This window comes from Pseudochaenichthys georgianus, chromosome 15, assembly GCF_902827115.2.
Source record: "Pseudochaenichthys georgianus chromosome 15, fPseGeo1.2, whole genome shotgun sequence".
In the NCBI taxonomy this organism is placed as follows: domain Eukaryota; kingdom Metazoa; phylum Chordata; class Actinopteri; order Perciformes; family Channichthyidae; genus Pseudochaenichthys; species Pseudochaenichthys georgianus.
In genome coordinates this window covers 14407766-14420545 of record NC_047517.1, presented here as the reverse complement: position 1 = coordinate 14420545, position 12780 = coordinate 14407766, and the positions used below count along the sequence as shown (strand labels likewise).

The 12780-nt window shown below is 40.6% G+C and overlaps 1 protein-coding gene across 1 annotated transcript in view; it reads right to left on the bottom strand.

The window, feature by feature from the left end:
- Positions 1-11029, bottom strand: part of LOC117459528 (sorbin and SH3 domain-containing protein 1) — a 37947-nt gene extending 26918 nt beyond the window's left edge. Inside the window, exons 1-10 of the mRNA XM_034100354.2 lie at positions 10921-11029; positions 7282-7324; positions 5322-5408; positions 4866-4982; positions 4032-4138; positions 3786-3927; positions 3595-3624; positions 1895-2034; positions 1103-1163; positions 872-946 (exon numbers count right to left, since the gene is read on the bottom strand). Coding sequence (XP_033956245.1) covers positions 872-946; positions 1103-1163; positions 1895-2034; positions 3595-3624; positions 3786-3927; positions 4032-4138; positions 4866-4982; positions 5322-5355 — 706 coding nt within the window. The 5' untranslated portion in view covers positions 5356-5408; positions 7282-7324; positions 10921-11029. The remainder of the gene's footprint in view (positions 1-871; positions 947-1102; positions 1164-1894; positions 2035-3594; positions 3625-3785; positions 3928-4031; positions 4139-4865; positions 4983-5321; positions 5409-7281; positions 7325-10920) is intronic.
- Positions 11030-12780: the final 1751 nt, after the last annotated feature.

The window sequence follows — 12780 nt, the reverse complement described above, 5'->3', positions numbered from 1 at the left end:
AATTGGGGGACTTACAAGAGACAGATTCTGTAAAAATGTGTGCAGCAGAAGCTGAGATATCCTGATTTTTTTCCCTTAATAAAAGCTACAGAAACACTGACTACATTTCCCATAATGCAACTCTCAAATGCCAAGCGGCAGTTTGTAACTACGAGTTATTTTCCAATCATGTGGACCATTGGCGTGTGTAATTCCCTCCCCCTTTCAAATCTGTCTCTATAATAAACTAGCACTGTTGGACTTCTTCAGGGTTCTTACTTTGAACAAGTAAACTGACCCTCATGTGGCAAATGAGTGGACTGTCATTACATTACATTACATTAATGTCCCATATAATACGTTAACAAAAATGTACTTCTAACTGTTTTTGCACCAGCAGAGATTTGGACTTGTCATAGTAGGAAAAGCCTATGTGTCACTAATAACGTAAACGATGACTCTGCTCTATTCAAGTGTGGCCGTGGGTCATGACAGACTGACAGTGAGCCGATACGAGACTCTGACACAGAAACAGCTAAATGGCATTCAGCCATCACTCATTTTATCCTTTTACACCTGTGCTTTTCTTAATGTCACATGTCATATTTTCTGTAGAATAAAGCCCTTTAAATCCAAAAGCCTAGTGATGTAGAAAATGTCCCAGGACAGCAACACAGGAAGTGTGCACGAAACCTGCAGTTCATATAAAACGGCGCTATGTTATGGAACGGATGTCGGGAAAGATTAGGTAAAAGCCATTCTAATACTTGAGGCCATCTTTAAGATATTTTGTTTTTCACAGGTTAAACACAGCTCAAGTATTTGAAAGGGCCGAGGATGGCTGCAGATCAGTTATCAAGCCAACAAGAGTGGAGTCACTGTCAGCGGATACCTTTCGATTTCATCTGAATATCACAGTTCTCGGGGAAAATGTAGGTGGGACGGTAAGGGTTTTCCTCTATAGCCTCTGAGCACAGTGATGGAGAGACAGAGGACAACATGACAAACAAACATATTAATACACACATATAGAAACACACACAGGGCTTGGACAACAGCACAGGAACATGATAGACAAAACTGATCCCACATACAAAAAGTAGATTTGATAAATGTCTCTTACCAGGTATTTTGTGGATCTGTTTGAACATTGTCTTGTACCAGTCTTTGGACTTTTCTGTGTTCTGAAATGGAGATGTGGAGACTTTTCATTAATAGTTGAGGATGAACAATTAGCCTGAGAGGTAAATGAGAAAACAATTCAATGGTACATTTTTCTAAGTATGATCTAAATAGTTTTCTCTTGTGACATATGAACAGGTGAAAAAAAGTTTTGGCAGATGATTTGTTTTTATAGGATAATTATTTGAGTTTGTTTTTGTAATACTGATTTGAGCCACAAGAGGCTTACCCCACGTTACAAATAGGAGTACAAGTATTCATACTGCCTTCAAAGACAGTTTCAATTTCTCTTTGCAATCTGAAAACAAAGTAAACACATATTGTGGATAAGCAGGTTTGGTTATTTATTTGAATCATTTAAACATACAATGTCACCCGCCTAAAAAGGTAAATTACTTCTGTACTTCTTTTCCAGCTGTTGACATTTCTTGAAAAACTTAAAATCATTATATACGAGTAGAAGATTTATTTTCGTGTGATCATAAATCAATAACACAAGAGAGAAAACTATTTTGATCGATTAAAAAAATGATTACCAAATCAAAGAAACATTTCAGAAATACAGCACAAATCAACAACTGACTACAGTATATTACAAACACGTTTGGTAACATGCTTTAAACAATGATTTTACTGTTACATCAAATACCCATTTATCATATGAACAACACACCCTCTAAACATCCGCAGTGAGTAGATTTATCTTCATCTGACAGGCGGTTGTGTTGCTTACCCGTACAGGCACAATGGGCTTGTTGACAGGACTGAAGTCAGGGGAGTGCAGAGACAGCCGCAGCCTCTTCAAGTCCATATCATCCGGACTGACCGTGTCCCTCCCCGGATCAGGGCTTTTGTCCCTTTCTGGGGTTGGGTCTGTGACAAATCAGTAAGCCAGACAAAAGTTCAAAGAGCATTTATAGTGAAATGACTCATGACACTAAAGTATTGCATTGAATTACAGGACATTAGATATACAGATAATGTGGGCTGCGTACAGCAAATGACAGGCGGGATGAAATTAAAATACAAGCATGAATGACAAATAAGTGTTGATGTGTGTTAGACCTGAGGCCTGTACTACGAAGCAGGTTTAACATAACCTGGATATGTTTGAGTTACCCGGTTTACCTAATCCAAAACAAACGCGATCTCGCTAAGCGGTCCTACGACGCTGGTTATCAACTCGTTAACTCAAGTCAGGGTTCAAATGAAAGGGGTGGGGTTAGCAACATTTGACCAATCACAAACATGGACAAGCGTACTGACAGCGCAGCGTCATACTTCCTGAATGAAAAGGGAACTATAATATCAGACAAATATGAAGAAGTTAAACTTTAAACATCCATGACTTAAACACTTTATCCAGGATCAAAGCCACATAGCTGCACCTGCAAGGTGAATACAAGTCAAATGTTGCTAACCCCGCCCCTTTCATGTGAACGCGCACTCAGCCGGACAGAGAAACCCTGGCTTGAGTTACCGAGTTGATAACCAGCGCCGTAGGGCCGCTTAGCGAGATCGCGCTTGTTTTGGGTTAGTTAAGCCAGATAACTCAAACATATCCAGGGTATGTTGAACTGGATTCCTAGTACAGGCCTCTGGTTCCAAAACTATAAACTTTATTACAGGTTTCAACCTATATGGAAAATCTATGGGTACCGCATGTCATGTGCCCCTGATCAAATTAATATTTTGCCTTTTATACATATAATTCACTAGATTTTGCCTCACAGAATGTGTTCTGTACCACAAAACAAAGTTAATTTATGATAATACAATATCATAAATTGAGGACAATTTATTTAGCAACACTTGCCATTGCATAAAAGACTTGACATATATCACAACAAATTTTAAATATATCGAAATATATAGTCGTTTCTTGTTTTTGCATGACTACGTGTCACCAAAGTCCTTTTCACCCCCTATTCTCTTGGAACTTTCTGTTGTTGTTCCCTCATGACAGTAAAGCCTTGATAACAACAGCTGACCCCGAGGTAAACACTGCATCACATTATGCAGCATGTGACAGTTGGCTGCATGAATGAGATGTGTCAGGTGTCAAGTAAGTGGATGAAAGTGTTAATCTTTATCTGGCAACGGTCACAAAATGAAATCTAGTGTGACGCAGGTCTTAAATTAGCATCATATTAGAAAATATACATAACATAACTCGTAGCCTTGATGTTTCTGTATAGCCTGGGACATTCTTGTCACCAAATAAACGTTTCAAATATTTTCCAACACATTGACGTATAAAACATGACTCATTCACTTCATCAGGCATGTGGCATTTAGCCGGCTGTGTCAAGGCAGTGGGAGGGTGACAGATGCTTCGGTTGAGTAGAAACAAATATTGCGCTGTAATAAAACTACGACTGCTGAAATGAAAAATAAATTACAAATAGAAATCACCAAGACCCCAGCGCATACCTTGCAAATGAGAAAGATGCTTTTGTTGCTCTGTGGTGAGAGAAAGAGAAGGACAAGCACAGTGAAATGTGACTGAACAGTGAAGCAAAAGTGAGACATCATGTGTGACACAGAACAAGACAAGGCTAATGGATCACAGAGTAACATAAAGGTAGGATGCACCAATGCATGCAAAAGACAGGCGTGCTCACCTCTGTTGTGGTGCAGTAGGACTATGGTGGGGTTCACTGTGCTCGTGCAGGGGTAAACAGAGCCGGAGGGAGACGAGACACAGTTTTGGATATCACTGGACCATAGAGCCTGGTATTCTTTTATGCTCTCTGGTGAATTTGCCTGAAAATAACAGAAGGTACGCTGTTTAATTAATACAAAGACCTCAAAATAAACAGATCACACAGCCCTTATAGTAAGATCCTATTGGGTGAAAGTAAACGTACCTTGCACTGAGTGTTATTTACAGGTGGTAAATCAGCTGTGATGTTGCTGCCTCCCTCTGCCAATCCTGCTTTAGAGCTGTCTCCATTCATCTGGCCTGTCCAGTCACCTGAAAAGAGTCCAAAACATTCTCAGTTTGACAGCCAGCGCAGCGGGAATAAAATCACTTAGGATGACACTAAAAAGTACTCAGCATAACAGCTATCAAATAAATCTCCATTTCTTTCCGCAGGGCGTGAATGCTTTGCTTTGAGGTTTCCATGCACAGAGATGTTAATATGCCCAGGAAAGGAAAAAAAAGAAAAGATACTCCCACAGTTTTCTGAACTTTGTGGTCAGAACAAAGAGTCTATTCAGCGAGCTGCAAAGGCTGTTTGTTCCGATGGCCTTTATATTCTCTACAACAATTAAAGCATCTCCCCAAAAGCCTTGGCCGGCCTCCAGTCCGGTTCCAATGTGCTCCATGTAACAAACAGACCCACAGTCGCGGCCCCCTGCTCCAAAGTGCAGTGGGCAGGCCTCAACAATAAAGCCCTTTGACACTCGCATGAAAATATGAGCAATCGGCCTTTAAGTCCACCAACCGAGCACACACTTCAAAACATGACAACTAATATAATCCTGACATCCAAAGAGACCTGTGAAAGGCATGTGGGGAATTCTAACGACATGATGGCATTCTTTTTTAAATTACGGCAACGTTCACAGAGTGTGTCCACATCGCACCGTGACGTGCCCTGTTTTCACATGGCCGTGCAACGGTTACTGTCCCACAAATATTCTTTCATCATGCGGAGAGTTGTTATGAAGCAGCTGTGGCATTCGCTCTGACTTACTTGGCGCTGTGATGACGTTTGGCTCTCGGCTGATGCAGCCCTCCTCGTCTATATGGACTAGGGTGGCCCTAAGAGTCACCACTCCTTTCCCTTTGCACACTCTGCTGGGGTCCAAATCTGAAGAAAACGAAAAATAAGAGCATCATCTCCGCAGCTCCTCATCGTTCTTGTTATATTTGGTTTGCTGGAAATCTAAGTTATTGCTACCTCATGCCCCAAATGACCGAAAGAGAACTGTAACATCAAAACCAGGTCATCAAATGTATTTTCTGTCCTGTAAAACTAATACAGAGCTGGATGTGGAGCAGCTGGAGATTGTCCCATCTAGGTTATTAAAGTGACACCACGTTGTTAACAAGTGAGTTTTAAGAGTGTCATTGCATGTTTTCTATGAGAGTGTGAGGCGTCCCACTGTTGTAGGCCCTGAAAGATTGATGAGGCGAAGGGATATCTAACCTGCGGCAGGAATCAGGTCAGGAGAGCCTTTCATGGTCTTCAGAGGCGTGATCCGGACAGCGGAGACTGATCGAGGACCGCGTGGGGCTTTAATACAAACACAAAACACACACAAATCTCATTCAATTCATAATCTAGAAGTTGATAGAAGGAATTCAAGATGTAGAGAGAGCATACATCATTCCATTAAAAGCTTTAAATTAACATGTTTGTGTCTGCTTGTGTGAATGGATGAAGAGGTGGAAAAGTACTCCGTTATTTACTTAACCCTTAGATGCATAAGTGGGTCTTTTTTGACCCGGTGAGGTGGTTTTCTTATACCTCATTCACACCAACGGTGTTTCAGGGCCGGTTCGGAGCTGGAGCTTGAAAAGCACCGGGTTTTCCTGTTCACACCGCAGCGGAGCAGCCTCTTAGCTCCGGAATCTGGTTCATTTCAAGCACCAAAAAATTGTCCGGCTAGAGCAAAAGCACTGCATACGTCACGCTTACGTCGAGGCGGGAGCAGGGGCGGCATCAACGCCTGAACAACAACAAAAAGCCGGCGTTTTATCCAGTTTGTACACAACGATGGAGAAACTTAACAAGCAGCAGTGGTCCACTGAAGAGACCAGCTACCTGCTGGGAATCTGGTCTTCTGAAGAGGTACAGAGGAAGCTGGAGCACAATCGGCCATTGTTGTTGTTGTCAGCGTGAGCTGTGAGGGGTTTCCGCGCGGTTTGGCTTTATGAAGCAGGCACGCAAACGGTTACGTCATGACGCAAACAATGACGCAGCACCAGTCGGACTCTGGGCGGTGTGAAAAGAGCTGGAGCTAAACCGAAGAACCGGTTCTGAACCTGAAAAGCTCTAGCACGGAGCTTGAACCGGAGTTGCGTTGGTGTGAATGAGGTATTAGAGTATCTTTGTAATTACATTTTTCTTATCATTTCATACAGTATTCCAGCTCAAAAAACATGTTTTGGATATCAAATTTTAAATTGACATTTTAAGAAATTGTAGTTTTCGTATTACTACCCCAAGCTTCCATAAGTGGGTCTTTTTTGACCCGGTGAGGTGGTTTTCTTGAAGTATCTTTGTAATTACATATTCTTATAATTTCATATTCCAGCTATTCCTCAAAAAACATGTTTTGGATATCATGCCATTCAAATTTTAAATTTAAATTTTAAGAAATTGTAGTTTTTGTATTACTACTCCAAGCTTCCATAAGTGGGTCAAAAATTACCCGCATGCGTTTTCTATGGAATTTCATTTTTTTCCCCTAAAATTATAAATATTGACAAATGAAATATCAAATATTTCTAGTGTGAACCAAAATATAATACTAAATAATATACAAGTGATTTTACTTAACCAAAATGACAAAAATGGCATAAAAACACATCATTCTAATACGGGTCCTTTTTAGTGTATGTGGTCCAGTCACTCTAAGTGCATCTAAGGGTTAAGAAAAGTAATACAACAGTATAACATTATTCTATTACAATTAAATGTTCTGCATTCAAAATGAACTCAAGTAAAAGTACAAAAGTATATCAACATATACTTAAAGTACTAAAACTAAAAGTAGTAATTTTTGCAGTTTGGTACTTTACAGAACCAAATATAATAAACGATTGTTCTATAACGTGTTCATCACTTCCCTGCATGGTAAATGTAGGGTTTGATTGAATTAAAAGTTGATATTCTGCTGGGTAGCCTACGCTATAAAAACATATAATGGTTTATTAGTTGATCATTATTTTGAATTAATAATGTAAATCTGCAAAAATATTAGTAGGCCTACTTAATATTTAAAGTGAATGTAGTAGAGTTAAAAGCATAAAGAAGCATGATGACAAAAGACTTTAGGGAGTTACAAGTATCTAACATTTCTTATTAGGTACAGTACAGAGTGCTTCACCAGCATTCAATTAAACCAAAGGCACTGAAACTACTCCAGACTGAGATGACTTACTAGGAGTCGTGGTCGGTCTCACGCCGCCCCCTGCTGGAGAGCCCTGGAGAAGAAACACAGGGATACCAATATTCAACTCAGTGTTGTCGTGGAAAGCTGCTGATATGAATGATACTTTAACCTGAAGATAAACAAAGATGCTTGGTACAGCAACACAAGGTAATTTACATGTCACAGACAGTTGAATCAATACTGATGTTTGTACGAAGCAGTTAAGAAGGTAAATAAGCGTGAGTGTATTTTGACCTTTATTGAAGAGCTCATGAAATATCAGAACAATGTGAAAAATGATAAGTATTGTTTGTTAGCTTTGTCAAAGTAACGTCTTTTTTGTCCACAACCTAAAGATATTCAGTTTACTGTCATAGAGGAGTAAAGAAACCAGGAAATATTCACATTTAAGAAGTTGAATTAAGAACATTTTGACAATTTCTTTATAAAAAACAATGTGACTACCAGCAGATATCAGTATATAAAAAGGTACGTTCGGTACCCGGGCCATTGCTTTGCTGCAGTCTGCCTTCAGCATGCAGTGTATTTTATTATGGAAGAGTGTGTGGCAATATTAGGTATACAGAAGAATCATTGAAAGGGCTGGCTATGCTGTCGCTTCTACTGTAGGGAAAGTGGACGCACTGCAACCAATAGCTGTAATTGGGGACCGCATACAGCTAATGAAATTGTGGTAGTACAATGGTTGGGTTACACACTGAAATGAGATACAATGGTTCCAGACAGGAAGACGGTGAACCTCCAGTCATCAAATGTAGTCTATGACACACAAGCTTTAACTGTGACAATCAGATGATGTACTGTCCAATCCGATTGCAGAAAAAGGAGCAAACAGCAAGACAATATGTTGACTGTGTCCTAACAATCTAATATCACTGTTCCTCATGTGCTATTTCATCACGATATCATGATCACAAAGCCAAACAACTATCTAATCAAGGATGGCAACAGCTGATACATGTGAAAATAATTAGGGAAGGGATTGTCTGTGGATTGTCTTTCAATAATTTTAACTACAATGGAGACTCTGTTATTAATCAAAAGCAGAGGTGGAAAGAGTACTCAGATATTTTACTCAAGCAAAAGAAAAATAATTAGGGCCCCTTTAATGTGTTCATCACAGCTGGTAAGGGTGGAGCTCATTTGTATTACATATATGCTGTTGTTGCATATCTTAACCTATACATTATGGCAATGCTTTTTTATTAGTTGATTTATATTTCATATTAGCCAATACATTGGATCTATTAAGTAACAAGTGAAGAAGTCAAATACATATAGAGGAGTACAAAGTATAATCTTGGGTTCTAAAATGTGTAAAGTATGAAGTAATGAAAGACTTTAATTAAAAGTACCCTACAAATGTACTTAAGTACAGTACTTGAGTAAATGTACTTCACTACCTTTAATCTCTGGCTTAAAACTAGTTAAAATGTAAAAAACTTAACTGCGGACAAGAATTCACTAGTTTACACTTTGGCGTGACAAGCGGCACTTTGCATGCCTTAAGTTTAGTTTGGGAGGAAGCCCTTGACCAATGAAATGAATTCAAATATGAATCTGTGTTCCCCTTTAAGGACGGGCAGGGGCGGGGGGCTTTAGAGAGAACAAACATATGTTAATCTGAGCTGCATCAGTGGAGCATGCCGAAGGAACACCAGGGCCACCGGAACAGTGTCTGTGAAACACTTCCCACTGCCTCTTTGAGCTCAGCCAGCACCGCTGATTTAGGAGACGTCCCCGTTTCAAATGCCAAGGAAAGGCTGATTGAATTGACACAAAAACATTAAAAAAAAAGCAATCAAACTGTCACACAGACGAACACAAATAATGTTTTTGTTTGCAGGCTATTGATAATGGTAATGGGAAAAACAGGAAACTCATTTGAATGTCTTCTAACTTGTGTGTTTGCTAGTTAGCGTGGGATTGCGTGTGCACTGTGTTTATACAAACGGCGGTAACTAAGCCAACCTGCAGAACAGGCAGGGGACTCATGTTGCAGCTGGAAACCTCCACAAATAGGCCCTAAATGGATGAGGGGAAATGGGAGCGATTCCAAACAGGTCCCCCGGGGACACCACGCTAAAAACCTTTTAAAAGCTCTTGCAGCCTCAGAGCTGAGCTGTCCCAGAGCACCAGGAGCTCTGTATTTATTTCCCTTCTCTTTAGTAAAGTCAACTTGCTTCCTGACCCCCTGCATCCCGGGGAGACAACGCATCAATGCTCTCATTTCCAAAACCATTAACAGGCATTCATTACACTGATCTCAACCCTACTTCCGTTGTATCCTCGGATGAACCCCAGCATTGTAAATATACAGTATTAAAGGGAGTATTCGATCCTCTCACACACAGACTATATGATAGTTAGTGGGAAGATGACAGCTTGCCGCGTTCACCACACTGTATAAACACAAGAGCAGAAATCATCCCTGGCCTTTTTAGGAAGAGATGCCTCGGAGCAGAGCCGTGCAAAAACACTCCTTATAATCAAAAAGGCTTTTGGATGTCCCTGCTTCACAATTTTACAATCCTCTATGAACACAAATGGATTTGATGAACACTCACCATTATTTATATTCTGTAATGGGAAAGAAAAAGATTATTTGCATTTGATTTTCTTTCGTCTATATGTTGCAATTTTGTATCCAAAATGTACACTTTGGATTGTTTTTGAATGTACACCTCTAAACACTAGGTTTAGGAGGGAAATTCCACCACATAATAAATACAAATATTGTGTTGGGAAAATATGACTATAGATTGAAAAGATAAGTCCATCTGAATGTAAGTTTTCAACGAAAATAACATTGCAAATCCAATCTCTTTGGACAAAAACAAATCACTGAAAGATATTACAACACAGGATATAAGGGATCCATTGTGGTTAGATAGGGGGTATACATACAACTCCAATTACATTTATTAAAGTGTATTTGGACTGTAAACCATTTAATTGCTTAAGATCATGTTAATCATATACGTTTTGTTTTAACTCTTGACATCATTTAACTTTTTTCAAAAATATATACGTATTGTCATAGCATCAAACTATTGTGTGTATGTGTAGTTTTTGCCTGTCCTGTAGTACGTACAGTAAGACGGAGTAGCTCAACAGATACAACTATTACCTTTTTAAGGTTTCAGCTCACACTCTCCAAATGGGGACTCTTGGTAAACTGACACATCACGATCTGACCAACGACATGAGACCAACTCTCATAACAGTAACACCAGGACGAGAATCAAACAAGCATTTGAAGAACACAAAAATGGCTACAATGTGATCTCAGACATATTCTGGTTGTCTCTTGAGACTCCAAATTCTCACACCCGAGAGACTTTGTATAAACTTTTTCTAACAGGTGTTATTAATGCACTAAAATGATCAGTCAAGATTCTGGGAAATCCCAGCAAATAAACGCCCTCACCGTTCAAACCATTTTGATGAACCAGAAGCGGGAGTACACAGAAAAAGAAAGAGGATTCATCCCATGCGCACCATTACACACAGAAACATAAATCTCCCACCGAATACTCTTGGGTGTATTGAAAATACCTTCCAGAACAATAAACTCCCAACAGGCTTCCCAACACATCACCGCAGATCTGGGGCGGAGAGCATTACCTTCTGGATGATGAGCACAGCAAGTCCTTATGCCACAATCATCAGGTCCCTCTGAAGCCTCCTGGGGCTCCGGCTGAGCTTTGAGGCTCTTGTTTGGGCGGGACAGGTCCCAGCATTGACCTTGACCCTTGCTATGTAGGGGGTCTGTTTGTTTTTGACAACAGGCGTGCCCTGATGGACTTGTCACCACATGCCACCTGGGAATGTTGCACCCACTCAGCAACTGTGCAGACCACCATATAAAATCCTCCCACCCCCTCCAAACGCTCCGTAGAGACAGAAGACGAGAGACAGACCAACAATGGAGGATGGCTGGAATTCGCTACTGGATGACTCAGCCGTCCATAAGGTTGTAATACTTCAGTCAACCTGATGAAGTTACTCAATGAGCTTTACTGGTTCTATGCTAATGTGTGGTTAGATATATGATATCAAAACATGTTCTGGACATGTAGATGTATGTGTATGTTGATACTCTAGTTTGAATAAATACTGCAACTTTTTTGTCAATTAATATCAATATTAATGCTCCAGTTATATATTTAACGTGCCTTACAGCAATTAGATTGTCAAACCTCTCATCTAACTCTCGGAAAGAAAGAAAATAAGTGTATTCCCGCAACTGTTCAAAAGTTCCCTATTGTTAAGGAATCATATTTTAGAGATACATTTGTATCCGATTTGTCGATTTGATGTCACTGTGATTATAACGGAACTTGTATCTCTTTAGATGTTGGAAAAAACAAATGGATGTGACCCAACACATTTGTCTGAGCCTAGTAGACACAGTATCTTATTTTTAATTAGTATAAAATAGATTTTTCCCGAACTGCTTTATGACTCCAGCGGACCAGAGCAGCAACAATCAGTTCATCTGAATCAGCCTCCAGCTTCTGTCGGTCTCCCCCCTGTGAAAACTAAACAAAGGTGGGGTGGTACCAAGTTGAACTATGATGTATTTCACATAGGGGGTCTCTGTGTCGCAGTCAGAGGAGCTATGTTAACACAAAAGAGCTCTCTCCACACACTCAGCTGTACTGTGGACGGACAGAAAGGGCTGTTACGTAACGCCGTTTGACTTCTGCTTTGTGAACAAATGGCAAAGAGGAGAGAAGCTACCCGGCGCTGAGCGTGGATCCCACCAAACAGCTCCAAACATGGCTCGAAAGGGCCGCTCCGGAGCAGCAGCTTATCCCCCTAATTGAGAATAGCCCCCCCCCTACCTACCCCTCCACCCTCCCAACTCTATTCCATAAACAGCTTCCACGCTGGACGGCAGCCTGGGATTCTACACATTCCTCCAGGAAGCTATTTGAAGTTCATTTCAAACAACTGCAGCATAAAAGGATATGTATGTAACATCAAAAGTGGTGTCATTATAGGCCTGAGAGCAGGATTACGCATCCATGTTGATAACGGATGGAGCTTAACATTAATCTATATGAATATCAGAACATCCTTTGAACCTCGCCTAATGAAATACCATTTGTTTGTAGTGATCCAATGGTATCACTTTCACATTTGAGGATTTTTGTGACCTTTAGGACTAAAGTGTCCTTTTCTCGGAGGCAAACGAAGCTCCCATCACGCCAGCCAATGAAAGATGTGTCTCAGTGCTTGGAGAGGCTCGCAGCCTGCCAGCGTGTCCATGAGAAGCCCTGACAGATTTTGGACGTGACCATGGCCAGATTCCCGGGACAGAGGGAACACTTGGCTGACACGTGTGAGGGTCCTGGGGAGGACTGCAGTTACAGATGCTGTGTTAGAGAGCTAGCCTGCTTATACTGTGCCTGCTAGGCTTTTAGAGGCAGTGTAATAAGAATGTCAGGGAGCTGACAGTGCACCCAGAGTGATACATCT